The following is a 19,923-nucleotide window of genomic DNA, read 5'->3' as shown; positions in this document are numbered from 1 at the left end:
AAACAGGTGTGAGACAATCAGACAACAACAGGTAGAACATAGAAACATAGAACATAGATCATCAGCAGCTAGTACTCCGGTGACGACGAACGCCAAAGCCTGCCCGAGCAAGGAGGAGGGGCAGCCTCGGCAGAATCCGTGACAACTGTGCACTGGCGCCATTTGATCTGTTACAAAACACCAAAAAGTGTAATGATATTCGACGATTGTCATTGGGTCTACACTCTTGTAGCCTGAATTAATTGCTGTGTCTTGCTGACAAAAGGACGTTTTTTGTAGGAAGAAAAGTTGAGAGACCTGAAAAGGGGCTGAAAAATGGGTACTGTCCCGGGATGACAAGTGCAGCCACATGGGAATTTATTTTTTAAACCATGACACAGAGTTGGGGGTGTTTGTTTCAGTATGCTTTTATTTTGATATTTACCAATGTAGCATTACAAATTGCATTTTGAACATATACACTCTTAGAAAAAAGGCTTCTAAAAGGGTTCTTTGGCTGTCCGCATAGGAGAACCCTTTTTGGTTCCATGTAGAACCTTTTTTGGTTCCAGGTATAACCCTTTTGGGTTCCATGTAGAACCCTCTGTAGAAAGGGATCTACATGGAACCCAAAATAGTTATTCCTGAAACCAAAAAGGGTTATTCAAAGGCTTCTCCTATTGGGACAGCCGAAGAACCAGTAAAGGTTCTAGATAGCACCTTTTTTTCTAAGAGTGTAGGAGAATGGTTCAATTACCTTCTGGTGTGTATTCTAAATGCTTATCTGGATATTGGAACATAGCCATTGCTTCAGTTTTCAGCTACATAAAGCGGGCTGAAATAGCTGCATCATTTTGAAAAAGAAGCTGGGTGAAATTGAGAGGAGAGAACAGAAATGGCCTCAGTAGTCTAAAGTAACTCGAGGGCTAATCCAGCCAGCGGTCAGACAATGATGCTCTCACTCTGAGTCAGACAAGCTATTCTGGGCTCCCCACTCCTCTGTATCGGGCTCTGGGATTGGACGCTCCATTCTGTGTTGTGCGTGGTTATTGGCTAAACACGTTATTCTTGGGCACCTTATTCACCATGGCCCTTGAGCAAGGCACTTAACCCTAATTTGCTCCAGGGGCGCCGTACTACTATGGCTGACCCTGTAGAACAACACATTTCACTGCACCTATCCGGTGTATGTGACAATAATTACATATTTTTTTTTATTATTGTTGGTTACTCAGTTTAGTGGTGTACTGTAACATATGGTGTTGTGTTTCCAAGTGAGTCTTTGAGATAGATGACCTGATTGGGGACAGCACTGTTAAATGGTGTTGTGTTTTCAAGTGAGTCTTTGAGATTGGTAAGCTTATTGGGGATAGTACTGTTAAATAATATATTTCTAGGGCACTTGGGTTCAGGTCCTACTCTACCATTCAGGGAACTCTCAGGGAACACTCAGGGAACTCTCAGGGAACTCTCAGGGAACACTCAGGGAACTCTCAGGGAACACTCAGGGAACTCTCAGGGAACACTCAGGGAACTCTCAGGGAACTCTCAGGGAACACTCAGGGAACTTTCAGGGAACTTTCAGGGAACTCTCAGGGAACACTCAGGGAACACTCAGGGAACTCTCAGGGAACACTCAGGGAACTCTCAGGGAACACTCAGGGAACTCTCAGGGAACGCTCAGGGAACACTCAGGGAACTTTCAGGGAACTCTCAGGGAACTCTCAGGGAACTCTCAGGGAACTCTCAGGGAACACTCAGGGAACACTCAGGGAACACTCAGGGAACACAGGGAACTCTCAGGGAACACTCAGGGAACTCTCAGGGAACACTCAGGGAACACTCAGGGAACACTCAGGGAACTCTCAGGGAACTCTCAGGGAACACTCAGGGAACACTCAGGGAACACTCAGGGAACTCTCAGGGAACAATCAGGGAACACTCAGGGAACTCTCAGGGAACACTCAGGGAACACTCAGGGAACTCTCAGGGAACTCTCAGGGAACACTCAGGGAACTCTCAGGGAACTCTCAGGGAACACTCAGTGAACTCTCAAGGAACACTCAGGGAACACTCAGGGAACTCTCAGGGAACTTTCAGGGAACTTTCAGGGAACACTCAGGGAACACTCAGGGAACACTCAGGGAACACTCAGGGAACTCTCAGGGAACTCTCAGGGAACACTCAGGGAACTTTCAGGGAACACTCAGGGAACTCTCAGGGAACACTCAGGGAACACTCAGGGAACAGTTGTCCTATTATATGCTTCATCACACCCCGTGATATAGCACTTCAGTTGATGAGTTACATAATACAGACCCTTTCAACACCCCACCCACACCCCCCTACACACACACGCACACACACTGTACAGAGTCCCCGCCCATGTGATTAGGCTAAGAGGTCCTGTGAAAGAGCTGCACCTGTCCCCTTGACCTTTGAACCCCACTGACCTCATGTGACCCCCTTTTGTCCACTGAAGGCCCCTGTGCTCTGGTTTCAATGGTTTCCAACACACAGGTGACATCTGGTCTGGGGAGGCGTCTTCTGTTACAGAGAGAGAGAGAGAGGGAGAGCGAGAGAGAGAGAGGAATATCTTTGTCTAATCACCAGCTACTGTAGAAGGTTAATAGGTCATATACATAAGATGCTCATTCTGTAAGGTTAAGATACAATTGGAAGATTTAATCAAAAGATGACCCAAAATATCCTCATTCACAGTAGTGGGGAACTCTCCAATTAATTCTCAGAACAATTGAAATATCTTTGTCTGATCGCCAGCTGCTGTACATGGTGGGGTGTATTTGGATGGCTTACTGATTTTATGAAAATGAATAAAAAGACTCAAGTTATCATATGTCAAAATAAATGAATGCCATATGTAACAGGACAATAAGTTTTAACTTATTCAATAGTCATCACCTGTCCTGTCTGCATTAATTCCCGTTTAGTCATATGAAAATCACGACCTCTCCATCAGGAATTCACAGACACGCATTTAAATTGAAATTACTCGGTAAAAAACCTTGTGAGAGGTCCATGTCATTTCTTTAAAGTGAAGGCTCTCCCTCTGCATATCAGATGATATATTCATCCAAAATAAAACCAGTCCTTTCTCTCCTCCGGCTCACCTCCAGCAGTGTACCCACGTTGATCTGCGCTCTGCTCTCTCCACAGAGCAAAACAAACCCAAACGTTACATTGTGTAAGAGGAGGATGGCGAGAAGGAGAAAAAGAGAAAATGAAAAACTGCCGCCGTTGTCTAAATGCGCACAGTCTGTTGTGTAAGTGGGGGATGTTAAGAACACAAGCAGCGAGACAGCGAGATAAAAGGCTTTAGGGGGGGTTATGGGTCTCTCGCTTTACACTTGGCTGAGTTTCACAAGGCTCCACTCAGTCCCAGCCCCGGAGTGTGCAACTGGCTGTAATGCTTGGCTCTCTCTCTCTGGCTCACCAGACATTTTGGGTTTTCCCGCCTCAAAGCACCCTTCATTTCCTTTTCACTAGGGAGAGAGTCAGAGGGAGGGAGGGAGAGGGGGAAGGTGAGGGGGTAGGGGGATGTTATCTCATTTTTCCATGACCCGCTCCAAGTTTCCATCCTCTCAGAGGGCTCGGTTGAGCTCTTTAAGTGTTGAAACCTCTTTTCTTTTTTACATTACTTCATGGTTTGTCTTTGAGAGAAAAACATTGCTTTTCCTCCTTTGTGGTAATATTGCACTTTTTCCACTATGTGTTGAGGGAGAGCTTGTCTTTTTAAACAATACAAAATAAACATTACAAGAGCCCTCATTTGTTTAGAGACATAAATAATAATGCTTTTCTTGTCCTTGACTTTAGATTATGCTTTTTTCACGGTTGTTAGTTCACAGTGTACCAATAATAATGTGGTGTCATTTTTTTACCAACACTCTGACCTCTGGGTCCTCCATAGCTGCCGGAGGCAAGGGGACAGTTACATGATCTTTACCCAGAAACGGTGGCCCCTCCATGGGACGAGGTTTATTGTTGTTCCCCTCTCCTCATTACCGGCTGCCTCTCCTGTTTCAGACAAGTTATGGGGCTGAACTCACACACACAGAACAAATTGGCTATGGGCTGTACCATCTGTCTGTAGTTATTATACAGTATTGGATACTGTAAGAACTAATCATTGTTTAATCGCGAAGCAGAGTTGGCTTTTGGCCAGATTTACTAAGCTCTTCCACCTGTTATTGGTTACCTGAGGGAATACGGCATAAAAGCTAGAACATAAGGTCAGTATTCAGAGAAGGAATCAAAATGGTCGGCCCAAATGTTCAGTGCTAGAGCCTCATCATAGAGAATATCAAGTCTATTCATTATTTTATAAATGCTGCGTTCTAAATGTGAGCTTTTTCACTCTGCATCTCCTGTCCAAATGCACACCTACTCTAAGTGCCCCTGTTGGGAGGAGGAACACATTTACATTTTAACAGAGGACCTCATTGCCAAGGGCACCTGTTGCATCTGCCTAGCCTGTTGGATAGGACCATGGGACACATTTCCAGGGCGCACCCTGTTGCACATAGCAGACAAAAGCTGACTCTACAGGCTAGGACCTTGCTGTGACCCCTAGCAGCTATTCCTGCTGTGAGCTAAGGGCTATGAGCAGAGGTGTGTGAGTAGGTGTGTCAGTGGTGCTGGCTCAGTGGTGCTGGCTCAGAGGTGCTGGCTCAGTGGTGCTGGCTCAGTGGTGCTGGGTCAGTGGTGCTGGCTCAGTGGTGCTGGCTCAGTGGTGCTAGGTCAGGGGTGCTGGCTCAGTTGTGCTGGCTCAGTGGTGCTGGCTCAGTGGTGCTAGGTCAGGGGTGCTGGCTCAGTGGTGCTGGGTCAGGGGTGCTGGGTCAGGGGTGCTGGGTCAGGGGTGCTGGCTCAGTAGTGCTGGGTCAGTGGTGCTGGCTCAGTTGTGCTGGCTCAGTGGTGTTGGCTCAGTGGTGCTGGCTCAGTGGTGTTGGCTCAGGGGTGCTGGCTCAGGGGTGCTGGGTCAGGGGTGCTGGCTCAGTGGTGCTGGCTCAGTGGTGCTGGCTCAGTAGTATGTCATGCACTGATATCTTCATGGAGGAGGTAGGTTGAAAGGTGTGTGTGTGTGTGTGTGTGAGCGTGAATGAGTGCGCAGCCGTGGGTGTGTGTGTGATCAGAAATGTGCTGACAGTACTCCAGCCATGCCACCAAGCCCCCCAGGACAGCTGCTTCTCGGAGCTATAAATATGTTTTACAGCATGAGCCCCAGTCACATTACTGTGTGGGTTATTAGATATTATAAACTGGGTGGTTTGAGTCCTGAATTCTGATTAGCTGAAAGCCATGGAATATCAGACCGTATACCACGGGTATGACAAAACATTTCATTTATCTCTCTAATTATGTTGGTAACCACTTTAGAATAGCAATAAGGCTCCTCGGGTGTTTGTGATACAGTGCATTCGGAAAGTATTCAGACCCCTTGACTTTTTCCACATTTTTGTTACATTACAGCCTTATTCTAAAATTGACCATTTTTATTTTCCCTCATCAATCTACACACAATACTCCATAATGACAAAACAAAAACAGGTTTTAGACATTTTAGCAAATGTATATAAAAAAAAAACTGGAAATATGACATTTACATAAGTATTCAGACCCTTTACTCAGTACTTTGTTGAAGCACCTTTGGCAGCGATGACAGCCTCGAGTCTTCTTCGGTATGACGCTACAAGCTTGGCACACCTGTATTTGAGGAGTTTCTCCTATTCCTCACTGCAGATCCTCTCAAGCTCTGTCAGGTTGGATGAGGAGTGTTGCTGCACATCTATTTTCAGGTCTCTCCAGAGATGTTCGATCAGGTTCAAGTCCGGGCTGTAGCTGGGCCACTCAAGGACATTTAGAGACTTGTCCCGAAGCCACTCCTGTATTGTCTTGGCTGTGTGTTTAGGGTCGTTGTCCTGTGGAAGGTGAACCTTTGCCCCAGTCTAAGGTCCTGAGTTTTCATCAAGGATCTCTCTGTACTTTGCTCTGTTAATCTTTGCCTCGATCCTGACTAGTCTCCCAGGCCCTGCCGCTGAATAACATCCCCACAGCATGATGCTGCCACCACCATGCTTCACCGTAGGGATGGTGCCAGGTTTCCTCCAGACGTGACACTTGGTATTCAGGCCAAAGAGTTCAATCTTGGTTTCATCAGACCAGAGAATCTTGTTTCTCACGTTCTGAGAGTCTTTAGGTGCCTTTTGGCAAACTCCAAGCGGGCTGTCATGTGCCTTTTACTGAGGAGTGGCTTCCGTCTGGCCACTCTACCATAAATGCCTGATTGGTGGAGTGCTGCAGAGATGGTTGTCCTTCTGGAAGGTTCTCCCATCTCCACAGAGGAACTCTAGAGCTCTGTCAGAGTGACCATCAGTTTATTGGTCACCTCCCACATCCCCAGATCTGTGCCTCCTGTCTCAGATCTCTACAGACAATTCCTTTGACCTCATGGCTTGGTTTTTGCTCTGACATGCACTTTCAATTTTGGGACCTTATATAGGCAGGTGTGTGCCTTTCCAAATCATGTCCAATCAATAAAATGTATCACAGGTGGACTCCAATCAAGTTGTAGAAACATCTTAAGGATGATAAATGGAAACAGGATGTACCTGAGTTCAATATCGTGTCTCATAGCAAAGGGTCTGAATACTTATGTAAATAAGCTATTTCTGTTTTTATTTGTAATACATTTTCAAAAAAATCTAAAAACTTGTTTTTGCTTTGTCATTATGGGGTATTGTGTGTAGATTGCTGAGATAAAAAAAATATATATCAATTTTAGAATAAGGCTGTAACGTAACAAACTGTTGCGTTGTTCCTAAGAACAGCACTTAGTCGTGGTATATTGCCATATACCACACCTCCTCTGGCCTTATTGCTTAAAGATAACACGTATCCAAAGTCTAGGGCAAATGCAATTCTGTATAGAGGAAAGGGTTAAAAATTGTTCATTTCCCTTATGATTCCCAGTCATGCATTTTTAATGGTTGTTGACAAGGATTTGTAACACGTGTGTGTGTGTGTTGGGAGGGGGGGGGGGGGGGGGGTAAGGTGCGTGCGCGTTATTATTCACATGCGTGTGTGTGTGTGTGTGGGTTTGTCTGTCTGTGTGCGGGTGTGTGTCTGTGTGTGTGTGTGTGTGTGTGTGTGTGTGTGTGTGTGTGTGTGTGTGTGGGGAGGTGTGTGCGGGTGTGTGCGTGTCTGTGTGTGGGTGTGGGTCTGTGTGTGTGTGTGTGTATGTGTGTCTGTGTGTGGGTGTGTGTGTGTATGTGTGTGTCTGTGTGCGGGTGTGGGTGTGTGTGTGTGTGTGTGTGTCTGTGTGCGTGTGCGGGTGTGTGTGTGTGCTGCCATGTGTTTCTCCCTAGAAGATGAGCCTGTATCATGTCTCACTTGTCAAGTAATAAGATTCATCTAGGTGTTTGACACTTGATGGGTTTATGGATATGGATTCACACTTCCTCCCCTAACTATGTTGAGGGTTCATGTACGGCTACAGTGTCCTTGAATTCAGGTATGCCTCCCAAATGGCACCCTATTCCCTATATAGTGCACTACTTTTGACCAGGGCTCATAAGGATCTGGTCAAAAGTAGTGCACTAAATAGGGAATAGGGTGCCATTTTGGACACAGACATGTCTCCTCTAGGTCTGCATTTAGGTGTTTCAAGTAGATTTATCTTCAGTTTAGACACACTGCTACCCGCTGTTTGGAAATATGCACACTCAATCACTGTGTTTACCTATGCATGGACCATTCACCCACTTCTAGACTATTCCCTACTGCTAGTGTAATGAATGAACGAACCAATGCTGTCCACAATCCCCACGTCAACCAAGCGTAGATTGCCTCGCTATAGTACTGTATGTGAGCAGGGTCGTGTTCATAGGGCACGCTGTAGCAAAACGTTTTGCACAGAGGACAAATATGTGTTCAAAATGGCAGCTATGCTGGTTATTCAATGTGTATCAATCCATTTATTTATAACACATGTTGGTCTTATGGTTGCATATGGACCTTTTCTCTTCAGAACAATGAAGGAACCACCCACTCTCACTGTGAACTTGTACTTGATACACTTGCACTGCTTACTTAATCCATACTGTTGAGCCAATTAACTATTGTTCATTTTCTATATAGGGTACAGACAGTTAATTTGTATCTCATTAACAATTCAAATAAAGCATTATGATAGAATGGAGTCATTCTGTTACTAATTTCTCCCTCTCCTCTCCCTGCATAAATTACCCACTATCTCACCCCTACCTGTGACGTTCTGGCTCCGGGACTCTTAGTAGTGAGCCAGGGTTGTCATTTTCGTTTGGGTGTAGTTCTATGTGGGATCTAGTTGTTTCATTTCTATGTTTGGTTTTCATGTTGATTTAGTCATATGACTCCCAATCGGAGGTAACGAGTGTCAGCTGTCGGCTCGTTATCTCTGATTGGGAGCCATATTATACTGTGTGGTTTCACCTTGGTTTTGTGGGTTTTTGTTTCCTTGTTGCTGTTAGTCATTATCAGTATTGAACTTCACTTTCGTCATATTTGGTTTGTTGTTTAGATCGTGGTTTCTTTATAATAAAGTCTACGATGTTCGCTCAACGCGCTGCGCTTTGGTCTCCTCCTTTTGACGATCGTGACAGAAAAACCCACCATAAAAGGACCAAGCAGCGCGTCCAGGAGCAAAGGGTCTGGACATGGATGGAACTGTTGGACGGTAAAGGGTCCTGGACTTGGGAGGAGATCCTGGATGGTATGGATCGCCGACCATGGAACGAGACGGTGGAGAGGCGACGGCGAGAGGAGCAACGGCATCGGCAGGGCCATCGTCGGAAGGACGAGAGGCAACCCCAAAAAGTTTTGGGGGGGGGCACATGGCTGGGGCGACTGAGCAGCAGGAGGCTGCCACAAGGCAGATTCAGAAGGCTACCAGGTTAAGGGGGCTGACGGAGGCAGAGAAGGGACGGATTCAGGAGGCTACCAGGTTAAGGGGGCTACTGGGAAAAGCAGGGAAGGAAGGTGTAGAGGCACGGCGAGAGGTACTGGGGTGTGTAACCAGTCCGGTCCGGCCCGTTCCTAATCCCGAGGTACAGTCAGTAGTGTGTGTCCCCAGTACGGTACGGCCTGTTCCGGCCCCTCGCACTAAGTGTACGGTGCGCGTCGCCAGCCCAGCCCGGCCTGTTCCTGAGCCTCATACGAAGCCTACGGTGCGCGTCGCCAGCCCAGCCCGGCCTGTTCCTACTCCACGCACCAGGGATACGGTGCGCTTCGCCAGCCCGGCCCGGCCTGTTCCGGCCACTCGCACCAGGGATACGGTGCGCGTCGCCAGCCCAGCCCGGCCTGTTCCTACTCCACGCACCAGGGATACGGTGCGCTTCGCCAGCCCGGCCCGGCCTGTTCCGGCCTCTCGCACCAGAGATACGGTGCGCGTCGCCAGCCCAGCCCGGCCTGTTCCTGCTCTCCGCACTAGGCCTCATGTGCGTCCCCAGGGTCCAGCATGCCCTGTGGCTGCTCTCCGCACTAGGCCTTATGTGCGTCCCCAGGGCCAAGCATGCCCTGTTGCTGCTTCCCGCACTAGCCCTGAGATGCGTGTCCTCAGCCCGGTACCTCCAGTTCCGGCACCACGCATCAGGCCTACGGTGCGTCCCCAGGGCCAAGCATGCCCTGTTGCTTCTCCCCGCACTAGCCCTGAGATGCGTGTCCTCAGCCCGGTACCTCCAGTTCCGGCACCACGCACCAGGCCTACGGTGCGCCTCAGACGGCCAGAGTCTGCCGTCTGCCCAACGGGGCCTGAACTGTCCGTCTGCCCAACGCCGTCTGAACTGCCCGGCTGCCCAACGCCGTCTGAACTGTCCGTCTGCCCAACGCCGTCTGAACTGCCCGTCTGTACTGAGCCTGCAAAGCCGCCCGTCTGCCATGAGCCTTCAGAGCCGTCCGCCAGACAGGATCAGCCAGAGCCTTCCGCCAGACAGGATCAGCCAGAGCCTTCGGCCAGACAGGATCAGCCAGAGCCTTCCGCCAGACAGGATCAGCCAGAGCCTTCCGCCAGACAGGATCAGCCAGAGCCTTCCGCCAGACAGGATCAGCCAGAGCCTTCCGCCAGACAGGATCAGCCAGAGCCTTCCGCCAGACAGGATCAGCCAGAGCCTTCCGCCAGACAGGATCAGCCAGAGCCTTCTGCCAGACAGGATCCGCCAGAGCCGTCCAGCCAGGATCCGCCAGAGCCGTCCAGCCAGGATCCGCCAGAGCCAGCCAGCCAGGATCCGCCATTTAGTCCAGTGCTGCCCCTTAGTCCAGTGCTGCCCCTTAGTCCAGTGCTGCCCCGTAGTCCGGTGCTGTCCCTCAGCCTGGTGCTGCCTCTTAGTCCGGTGCTGCCCCTTAATCCAGGTGGGTTTAAGTGGAGGGTGGTCATTGGGAGGAGGTTAAGAAAGCGGGTAGTAACTATAGTGGGGTGGTGGTCAAGCCCGGAGCCGGAACCGCCTCCGGGGAGCAACACCCACCCAGCCCTCCCCTATTGTGGGGTTGTGAGGCGCGGTCGCAGTCCGCGCCTTTAGGGGGGGGTACTGTGACGTTCTGGCTCCGGGACTCTTAGTAGTGAGCCAGGGTTGTCATTTTCGTTTGGGTGTAGTTCTATGTGGGATCTAGTTGTTTCATTTCTATGTTTGGTTTTCATGTTGATTTAGTCATATGACTCCCAATCGGAGGTAACGAGTGTCAGCTGTCGGCTCGTTATCTCTGATTGGGAGCCATATTTATACTGTGTGGTTTCACCTTGGTTTTGTGGGTTTTTGTTTCCTTGTTGCTGTTAGTCATTATCAGTATTGAACTTCACTTTCGTCATATTTGGTTTGTTGTTTTGATCGTGGTTTCTTTATAATAAAGTCTACGATGTTCGCTCAACGCGCTGCGCTTTGGTCTCCTCCTTTTGACGATCGTGACACTACCCTTGTTACTCACCCACTGACAACCATTAATATATAATCTACTCTCTCTATATCTACTCTAATGCACAGTTAATGGGGAGTCAAATCACATATACTCAGGGTAAACATGACTATTTTATAGACTGCTGAATTTATTAGCCTATATGGCGAGGTATGTTTTGCATAACGTGATAGTCAGCAGTACTGTAACTGCTCTGTTGATGTGTCGTCATGTGGTATCTGCTTTCACGTGATTGGCCAATCGAAGTAAGTCAAGAGTATTTATGCAGTGAGGCGAAACGTTCACAGCGTTGCAGATAGAAATCTAACATAGAGCTAACTTGATTCCTTATTCTATTTGACAGACAATCATATCTGTTCTATGCAATGTATTTCTATCTGATCATTCTCCTTCAGGGTCTTATTTATTAGTGCACACTGTAGCCAAATGTTTTGCAACAGAAAAACAAATGTTTTTCTTACTGAACAGTCCCTCCCTGTTTCAGTCCATTGTCTTCTGTTTGGTGCCAAATTAATATGACCCTGATAACAGCAGTTCAGAGATATGGATATGATTGGATAAGTAAAATTCATTTTAATGATTTTGATTTGTGCTTGCATTGTTTCCTCAGGATAAAGGAATGGGTGGAGCAGATGCAGCAGGAGCTGGTCACACTGACGGACACAGCCAGCGGAGTGCAGAACCTCATACAGGTTGGACACACACACACACACACACACACACACACACACACACACACACACACACACAGTCTTGTATAGCTAACCTTGTGGGGACACACAATTCAGTCCATTTCAAAATCCTAATTTTCCCTAACCTTAAACCTAACCCGTACTCTTACCCTTACCCTAACCCTTACCCTAACCCTAACCTTAACTCAAAAACCTAACCTTAACCCTAACCATAAACCTAACCCTAGCTCCTAAAATTAACCCTAGCTCCTAAAACTAACCCTGCTCCTAACCCTAACCGTTAACATAATTCTAACCCTAACACTAATTCTAACCTTAACCCTAAACCCCCTAGAAATAACATTTGACCATGTGGGGACTTCTGGTCCCCACAAGAATAGTTAAACACGTCCACACACACACACACACACACACACACACCTTGTAAACATAGGCACACAGACGTGCACAACCTTGCACATACCACACTTCCACACTCCTTCCAAACGCACAGGATGCTTGCAACCCCATAGTCACACATCCACAACTCTGGATTTCCATTCCTCCATTCAACAATCAATACACACACAAGCACACACGCAAACAAACACGCGCACACACACACACAGACACACACACAGACACACACATACACACACACACACACTCCTGACCTCTCCTGTTTGATGTGTGTCATATCCAATACAATGATGGTTGTCTCAACACATCTGGATTTTACAAAGTGTCATCTCATTAGTGATGTGTGGGTATACTGCTTACAGTATTCTGCTAGCGGAATATCCACCCTCAAGGACTATCAGTGTCAACTCCAAACAGTACATCCCTATCCACTTTCCTAACAAGCTTACATGATCTGGACAGTTAGGAGGAGCTGGTACTTTGTCGGCATCCCAAATGGCACCCTATTTCCTATGTAGTTCACTACTTTTGACCAGGGGGCTCTAGTCATAAGTAGTGCACTATATGGGGAATAGGGTGCCATTTGGGACATATCCCTTGTGTTGATTGATATAACCCTATGATACATTACTTCCTCTTGCCTAGCTAGGCCTGATATGGAGCCTCTGTAATTATTTCAAGTTTAAATGTCACGTGCACAAGTACAGTGAAATGCCTTTCTTGCAAACTCAAAGCCCAACAATGCAATAATCAATAACAATGTATTACTATAAAAGAAAGGAGAAAAAATGAATAAGCATCACAGTAATTGTCAATGTACGTCAGATTCCTTTTGAATGAAATTTCACAGACACACACACATGCATGACGTCTCAGGGACAAAACACAGGCATGATTTCCCTTGAGAAACACACAGTATTCTCAGGACAATACCCATAGCAGACACCATATCAGGGCTACCTCTTGCCCTGCTTATCAGGGCTGCCATCACAGACATTTAGAAAAGAAAACAGCAGATATCTTTACCATTTTGGTGTTATACCACGTTTTAAGCTAATTTCCTGTCAGGGGCATCATTTGATGCTAATGGAGTGAGGGAAAATAGCTAGACTATATGACCCAATCTGGACCCTATAGCCTATACATATATGGAGAGTGGTATAATATCAATGGTCAACTCTACCATTCCTTTGTCCTGTTGCAGTAGAATAAATGTCCTTCATTGAGGCCTCTGGCAGCATGGCTGCTTTGTTTACTGCACAGGGGAGGGTATTGTATTTGCTTGTAAGCAGAACAAGCATGTGGAGAATAACCATCAGTATCATTACTCATGGGCTAGCAGAAACACATAACACAGCCCCGCAGGGGTTAGCTAAGTAAACACACACACACACACACACACACACACACACACTACAGGCCTGTAGTTTTAATGTCGGACTAAGAAAGCCCCTCCGGCTGTTTGGCATTTCTGATTTTTTATTGTTTTATTCCTCTTGCTGAAACATCAATATTCAGTAAATGGTGTTTGCTGCTGCGCTCCAATGTTGCTTAATGTTGCTTGATTTACACTGCCATTGTCTACCGTGTCCATTGTCATCACACAGCGGTGACGTCATGAAAGGTCAGTTGAGATTGGCTGATGTATTGCAGAAATGTTTACTATGACCATGATGCGTAATCCTAAATCTGACACATTTACATACATTTGGATAATTGTGTGCATTGTCCCTGCAAATAAAGGTAATCAAGTACATTTGTGGTAAAATATAGTTTTGTGACTATCCTCATAGGTACAATTCTCAGATATCTCCCTCTCCTGATTGGTCCAGTGTCACCTTTGACCCATGTTTCTCTCTCCTGATTGCTCCACTGTCACCCTGATTGGTGCAGATCTTCCAGAGCCACAGGAAATACTTCAGTGTGGGGTCCAACGATGCCAGCCAGCTGGTGGCTACCGCAGCGGGTAACATCGAGAAGCTCCTGGCCAACCGTTCTCGTGCTCTCAAGGTGAGTACCAGTTCATATCAGTATACACACACACACACACACACACACACACACACACACACACACACACACACACACACATACATACATACATACATACATACATACATACATACATACAGACAAAGTCACACACACACACACACACACACACACACACACACAGACAGACACATACAGATGCAGACAAAATCTCACACACACAAACACAGACCCCCCCCCCCCCCACACACACACACACACACACACACACACACATACATACATACAGACAAAGTCACACACGCACACACATACAGGCATACAGTACATGCATATGGAAGTTGTACACACACACACTCCTTAACACTCTAAGAAAGGAGGGTATGAAACTCATCTCCTGGAGGGCTGCAGTGTGTCTGCAGGTTTTTGTTTCTAACTTGCACTTGATTCATCACTTAATTTCACTAATCAGCTTCATTTCACAGATTGGCTAAATTGGTAACTGAGTACGTTCTGAGTATGTTTCAACTGGATTAAATGTGTGTGGAAATCCTTATAGCTCTGAGACTTCAATAGACCGTGTTAGAAAAGGCAAATTGACGATATCGGAAATTATGACCAAGAATATTAGCTATTTGTTGTTGAATTAGGTTAGTGATAGGGTTAGGGTGAAAGGGGTTAAAATACCATTTGTGGTTCAAAAATATTGTACTTCCATCTTTTCCTTTATGACCAGACAATGTCAGACTCAAAGTTTTCCTCCCTGTGTCCTAATGCCCTCTGTATAATTCCTATTCCGATCCAGAGAGCCTTCTGCTACCAGGTCCATCTCCAGATAAACCACCACCTGAGTAAAGTCAATTAAAGTCCCCAGGCATTGTGAGTCTGGATCAATCAAGATCGATCTGACTTTGGCCAGAATCCAATTAAGTCTGTGGGTTGCCGTGGTAGCGGGTGTTAATTACCCTGTCAGTCATCAGCTCCTTTGTTTTTCTTACATCACAATAATTGCAGTCAGGTTTTAACGAGATAGTTGTTTTCTTTTTTTCTCATTGTGATAAAAATACAATGCTGACACACACTATTAGACACACACAGACACAGCCACACACATACACACACTGCTGATAGATGAGGTAATGGGGTAGATAGATGGAGATAGATAGAGATGTAATGCAACATTTGTTCTGAGCTCTGATAAACACCATCTGTCAGGTTTCACCTGCACGCGTCACGGAGGGTGTTCAGGTCTGAATCTTTAACTCTTCACTGGACATGTGGATTGAGGGAGGGAAGGTTCAGGTCTGAATCTTTAACTCTTCACTGGACATGTGGATTGAGGGAGGGAAGGAGAGAGGAGAAGGGGGAGAGAGATATGTGGAAGAAGAAGAGAGGAATGGAGAAAGAGAGAGATGGAGAGGGATGGAGGACGGGAGAGATGGTTGGAGAAAAGGAGAGGGGGATGGAGTGAGTGAAAGGGGGGGGGGGGGGGGATGAAGTATGGGCGTCTGGCTGAAGGTACTTTTAGAGGACATTTTTAATAAACACATGCAGTTTATTTTATTTATTTAACCTCTATTTAATCAGGCGAGTCAGTTAAGAACAAATTCTAATTTATAATGATGTTCCTGGCAAGTGGCGAGGGGCATGTGGGGCGATAAACAACAGGCACCGGAGTGTTAGCATGGAGGCTTAATGAGAAGACTGACCTGACTGTGGCCCTCTGGGTAATGAGGTGGAACTGAATCTGCTTATAGAGATCGATAGAAATATAGAGATATAGACCTGACTGTAAATAGAGATATAGACCTGACTGTAAATAGAGATATAGTCCTGACTGTAGATAGAGATATAGACCTGACTGTAAAAAGAGATATAGACCTGACTGTAAATAGAGATATAGACCTGACTGTAAATAGAGATATAGACCTGACTGTAAATAGAGATATAGACCTGACTGTAAATAGAGATATAGACCTGACTGTAAATAGAGATATAGACCTGACTGTAGATAGATATATAGACCTGACTGTAAATAGAGATATAGACCTGACTGTAAATAGATATATAGACCTGACTGTAAATAGAGATATAGACCTGACTGTAGATAGATATATAGACCTGACTGTAAATAGAGATATAGACCTGACTGTAGATAGATATATAGACCTGACTGTAGATAGATATATACACCTGACTGTAGATAGATATATAGACCTGACTGTAAATAGAGATATAGACCTGACTGTAGATAGATATATAGACCTGACTGTAGATAGAGATATAGACCTGACTGTAAATAGAGATATAGACCTGACTGTAAATAGAGATATAGACCTGACTGTAAATAGAGATATAGACCTGACTGTAAATAGAGATATAGACCTGACTGTAGATAGATATATAGACCTGACTGTAAATAGAGATATAGACCTGACTGTAGATAGATATATAGACCTGACTGTAGATAGATATATAGACCTGACTGTAGATAGATATATAGACCTGACTGTAGATAGATATATAGACCTGACTGTAGATAGAGATATATACCTGACTGTAGATAGATATATAGACCTGACTGTAGATAGATATATAGACCTGACTGTAGATAGATATATAGACCTGACTGTAGATAGATATATAGACCTGACTGTAGATAGAGATATAGACCTGACTGTAGATAGATATATAGACCTGACTGTAGATAGATATATAGACCTGACTGTAGATAGATATATAGACCTGACTGTAGATAGATATATAGACCTGACTGTAGATAGATATATACACTGTAGACTTGACAGTAGTTAGACTACATTAAGGGGGATTTAGGACGCCTGGTCCACAGTGTGAGCTGACCGTGAGAGAAAGAGAGGGCGTTGAGCGTGTGTGATAATGACTCACAGGAAGAGAGGGATGACGAGTGTGTGTGTGTGTGTGTGTGTGTGTGTGTGTGCACGTGTCTGTATCCATCTGTGAGTGTGTTCCTGTGTGTGTGTGTGCCATGACCACACAGTAGTGTTCCAGACCATTATATCATCCATTAGGCCGCTTAGTGAGACAACAACACAGGCTCCTATTACACTATTCAACCAGGACCACTCTCTTCTCACAACACCAGGCCCTATGAGGACCCATTCAACAGCTCTCTCACTCTCGCTCTCGTTCTCTCCATTTTGTGAATTCTTGGTTGGTGAGTGGACCCCAGACCTCACAACCATAAAGGGCAATAGGTTATATAACTGATTCAATATTTTTAGCCAGATCCTAATTGGTATGTCGAATTTTATGTTCCGTTTGATTGCATAGAAGGCCTTGCTTTGTCTCTCAGATTGTTCACAGCTTTGTGGAAGTTACCTGTGGCGCTGATGTTTAGGCAGAGGTATGTATAGTTTTTTGTGTCCTCTAGTGTCTAGATGGAATTTGTATTTGTGGTCCTGGCAACTGGACCTTTTTTGGAACACCATTATTTTAGAAGATCTAGGTGCTGCTGTAGGCCCTCCTTGGTTGGTGACAGAAGCACCAGATCATCAGCAAACAGTAGACATTTGACTTCAGATTCTAGTAGGGTGAGGCCGGGTGCTGCAGACTGTTCTAGTGCCCTCGCCAATTCGTTGACATATATGTTGAAGAGGGTGGTGCTTAAACTGCATCCCTGTCTCACCCCACGGCCCTGTGGAAAGAAATGTGTGTGTTTCTTGCCAATTTTTACCGCACACTTGTTGTTTGTGTACATGGATTTTATAATGTCTTATATTTTTCCCCCAACCCCACTTTCCATCAATTTGTATAGCAGACCCTCATGCCAAATTGAGTCAAAAGCTTTTTTGAAATCAACAAAGCATGAGAAGACTTTGCTTTTGTTTTGGTTTGTTTGTTTGTCAATGATGTGCAGGGTGAATAAGTGGTCTGTTGTACGGTCATTTGTTAAAATACAATTTGACATTTGCTCAGTACATTGTTTTCACTGAGGAAATGAAATAGTCTGCTGTTAATGATAATGCAGAGGATTTTCCCAAGGTTGCTGTTGATGCATATCCCACGGTAGTTATTGGGGTCAAATTTGTCTCCACTTTTGTGGATTCGGGTGATCAGTCCTTGGTTCCAAATATTGGGGAAGATGCCAGAGCTAAGGATGATGTTAAAGAGTTTAAGTATAGCCAATTGGAATTTGTGGTCTTTATATTTTATCATTTCATTGAGGATACCATCAACACTACAGGCCTTTTTGGGTTGGAGGGTTTGTATTTTGTCCTGTAGTTCATTCAATGTAATTGGAGAATCCAGTGGGTTCTGGTAGTCTTTAATAGTTGATTCTAAGATTTGCATTTGATCATGTATATATATATTTTTGCTGTTTGTTCATTGTTATAGGGCCAAAAAGATTGGAGAAATGGTTTACCCATACATCTCCGTTTTGGATAGATAGCTGTTCGTCTTGTTATTTGTTTAGTGTTTTCCAATATTCCCAGAAGTGGTTAGAGTCTATGGATGCCAGGTAGACCTTTGGTTTTGAGGCACAGTCATGGGAAATACTTGCGTTTACCTGCTGTATGGTAGCAGGGTGGACGTATTTTCGTGGTAGCAGGGTTGAGATAACCACTTGTGCGTTGGGGAAAGTAGAATACACTTTTTCTATCACTCCCTTGAGTGCTGTGGTCACCCTTTCTTGCTGTGTTCTCAGGTCGTTTGTGCCTGTGTGTATTATTATGTGGCTGGGTGATCCTAGTTGGTCCTCAGACAGAAGGTCTAGTTTCTTTCTCTCTGTCTCTGTCTCTGTCTCTGTATCTGTCTCTGTCTCTCTCTCTCTCTCTCTCTCTCTCTCTCTCTCTCTCTCTCTCTCCTAGTTTCTCTCTGTCTTTCTAGTTTCACTCTCTCTCTCGCTCTCACACACCTCTCGCTCTCCCCCTCGCTCTCTCTCTAGCTCTCTCTCTCTATCTCTCTCTCGTTCTCTCTCTAGCTCTATCTTGTTCTCTCACTATAACTCTCTCTCTCCCTTCTCTACCTTCAAACACTCCTATATGAACACACTAGCTCTCTCAAGCTTCAACACAAGAGCAGAGAGACTAGTAACAGACTTGTAGCAACACAATGGCCTGCTACACACTGTACCACAGAACATAGGACAGAATACACAATGTCCGTGTTACTCGTCAAGAGGAAATGGAAAGTGAATGCATTTCAGCTGTTATTCTGTATCATCTAATACATTTAGGTTTGTTTCTTTTGAGAGGGCATGTTGCCATGGCAACATGGCTAGCTAGTCATATTAGATGTAATATTGTGCAATGAGGCAAGGAGCAACTGATTTAATTTAAAACAATGTCCTCTGATATCAGATAACCGAATTTCAGGAAACATTTAGATTCTATTCTTATCACTTAACTTATTCAGAAAGGTGCAACTTTTGAGTGTTCAGCTAGAAATGCATCATGTAGACCTTGTACTCTGCCATGTAGAATCAGAAATCTTGTCATCTCTACTCATTACATTTCTATCGACAACTTTCTCAAAGGAAGACCCAGCTGAATTATCCCCTTAGTCCAATATGCACAGTAGCACATTTCTTCTCTGTCACACTAGGTGGCAGGTAGCCTAACGGTTAGAGCGTTAGGAAAGTAACCCCCGAGCCGGCAAGGTGGAAAGATCTGTTGCCTCTGCAACAACTGATCCCGAGGCGCTGATGAAGTAGATGTCGATTACGGCAGCCCCCGCACCTGATTCAGAGGGGTTGGGTTAAATGTGGAAGACACATTTCAGTTGAATGCATTCAGTTGTGCAACTGACTATGTATCCCCTTTCCCACTAGCCCTATAGATCCACCTGTTCTGTACATCTTTGCACCCCTGATATATTCTGTTCCTTTCCCAGGGGTCTGAGAAACTGATAGAGCCTT

At 45.4% G+C, this 19,923-nt stretch overlaps 2 protein-coding genes across 2 annotated transcripts in view; both read left to right on the top strand.

The window, feature by feature from the left end:
* The window catches only part of LOC311140108 (uncharacterized protein), a gene marked incomplete at both ends in the record, with an annotated part of 91,070 nt that extends 88,808 nt beyond the window's left edge, over window positions 1-2,262 (top strand). The window contains one exon of the mRNA XM_084175045.1: window positions 1,411-2,262. Coding sequence (XP_084031171.1) covers window positions 1,411-2,262 — 852 coding nt within the window. The remainder of the gene's footprint in view (window positions 1-1,410) is intronic.
* An 8,821-nt stretch (window positions 2,263-11,083) lies between these two features.
* The window catches only part of LOC311140107 (voltage-dependent calcium channel subunit alpha-2/delta-1-like), a gene marked incomplete at its 5' end in the record, with an annotated part of 176,858 nt that continues 168,018 nt past the window's right edge, over window positions 11,084-19,923 (top strand). Inside the window, 3 exons of the mRNA XM_084175044.1 lie at window positions 11,084-11,091; window positions 11,552-11,633; window positions 13,926-14,042. Coding sequence (XP_084031170.1) covers window positions 11,084-11,091; window positions 11,552-11,633; window positions 13,926-14,042 — 207 coding nt within the window. The remainder of the gene's footprint in view (window positions 11,092-11,551; window positions 11,634-13,925; window positions 14,043-19,923) is intronic.

Source organism: Coregonus lavaretus (genome assembly GCF_964263955.1).
Source record: "Coregonus lavaretus genome assembly, chromosome: 13".
In the NCBI taxonomy this organism is placed as follows: Eukaryota; Metazoa; Chordata; class Actinopteri; order Salmoniformes; family Salmonidae; genus Coregonus; species Coregonus lavaretus.
This window is presented reverse-complemented; position numbering and strand designations above follow the sequence as displayed.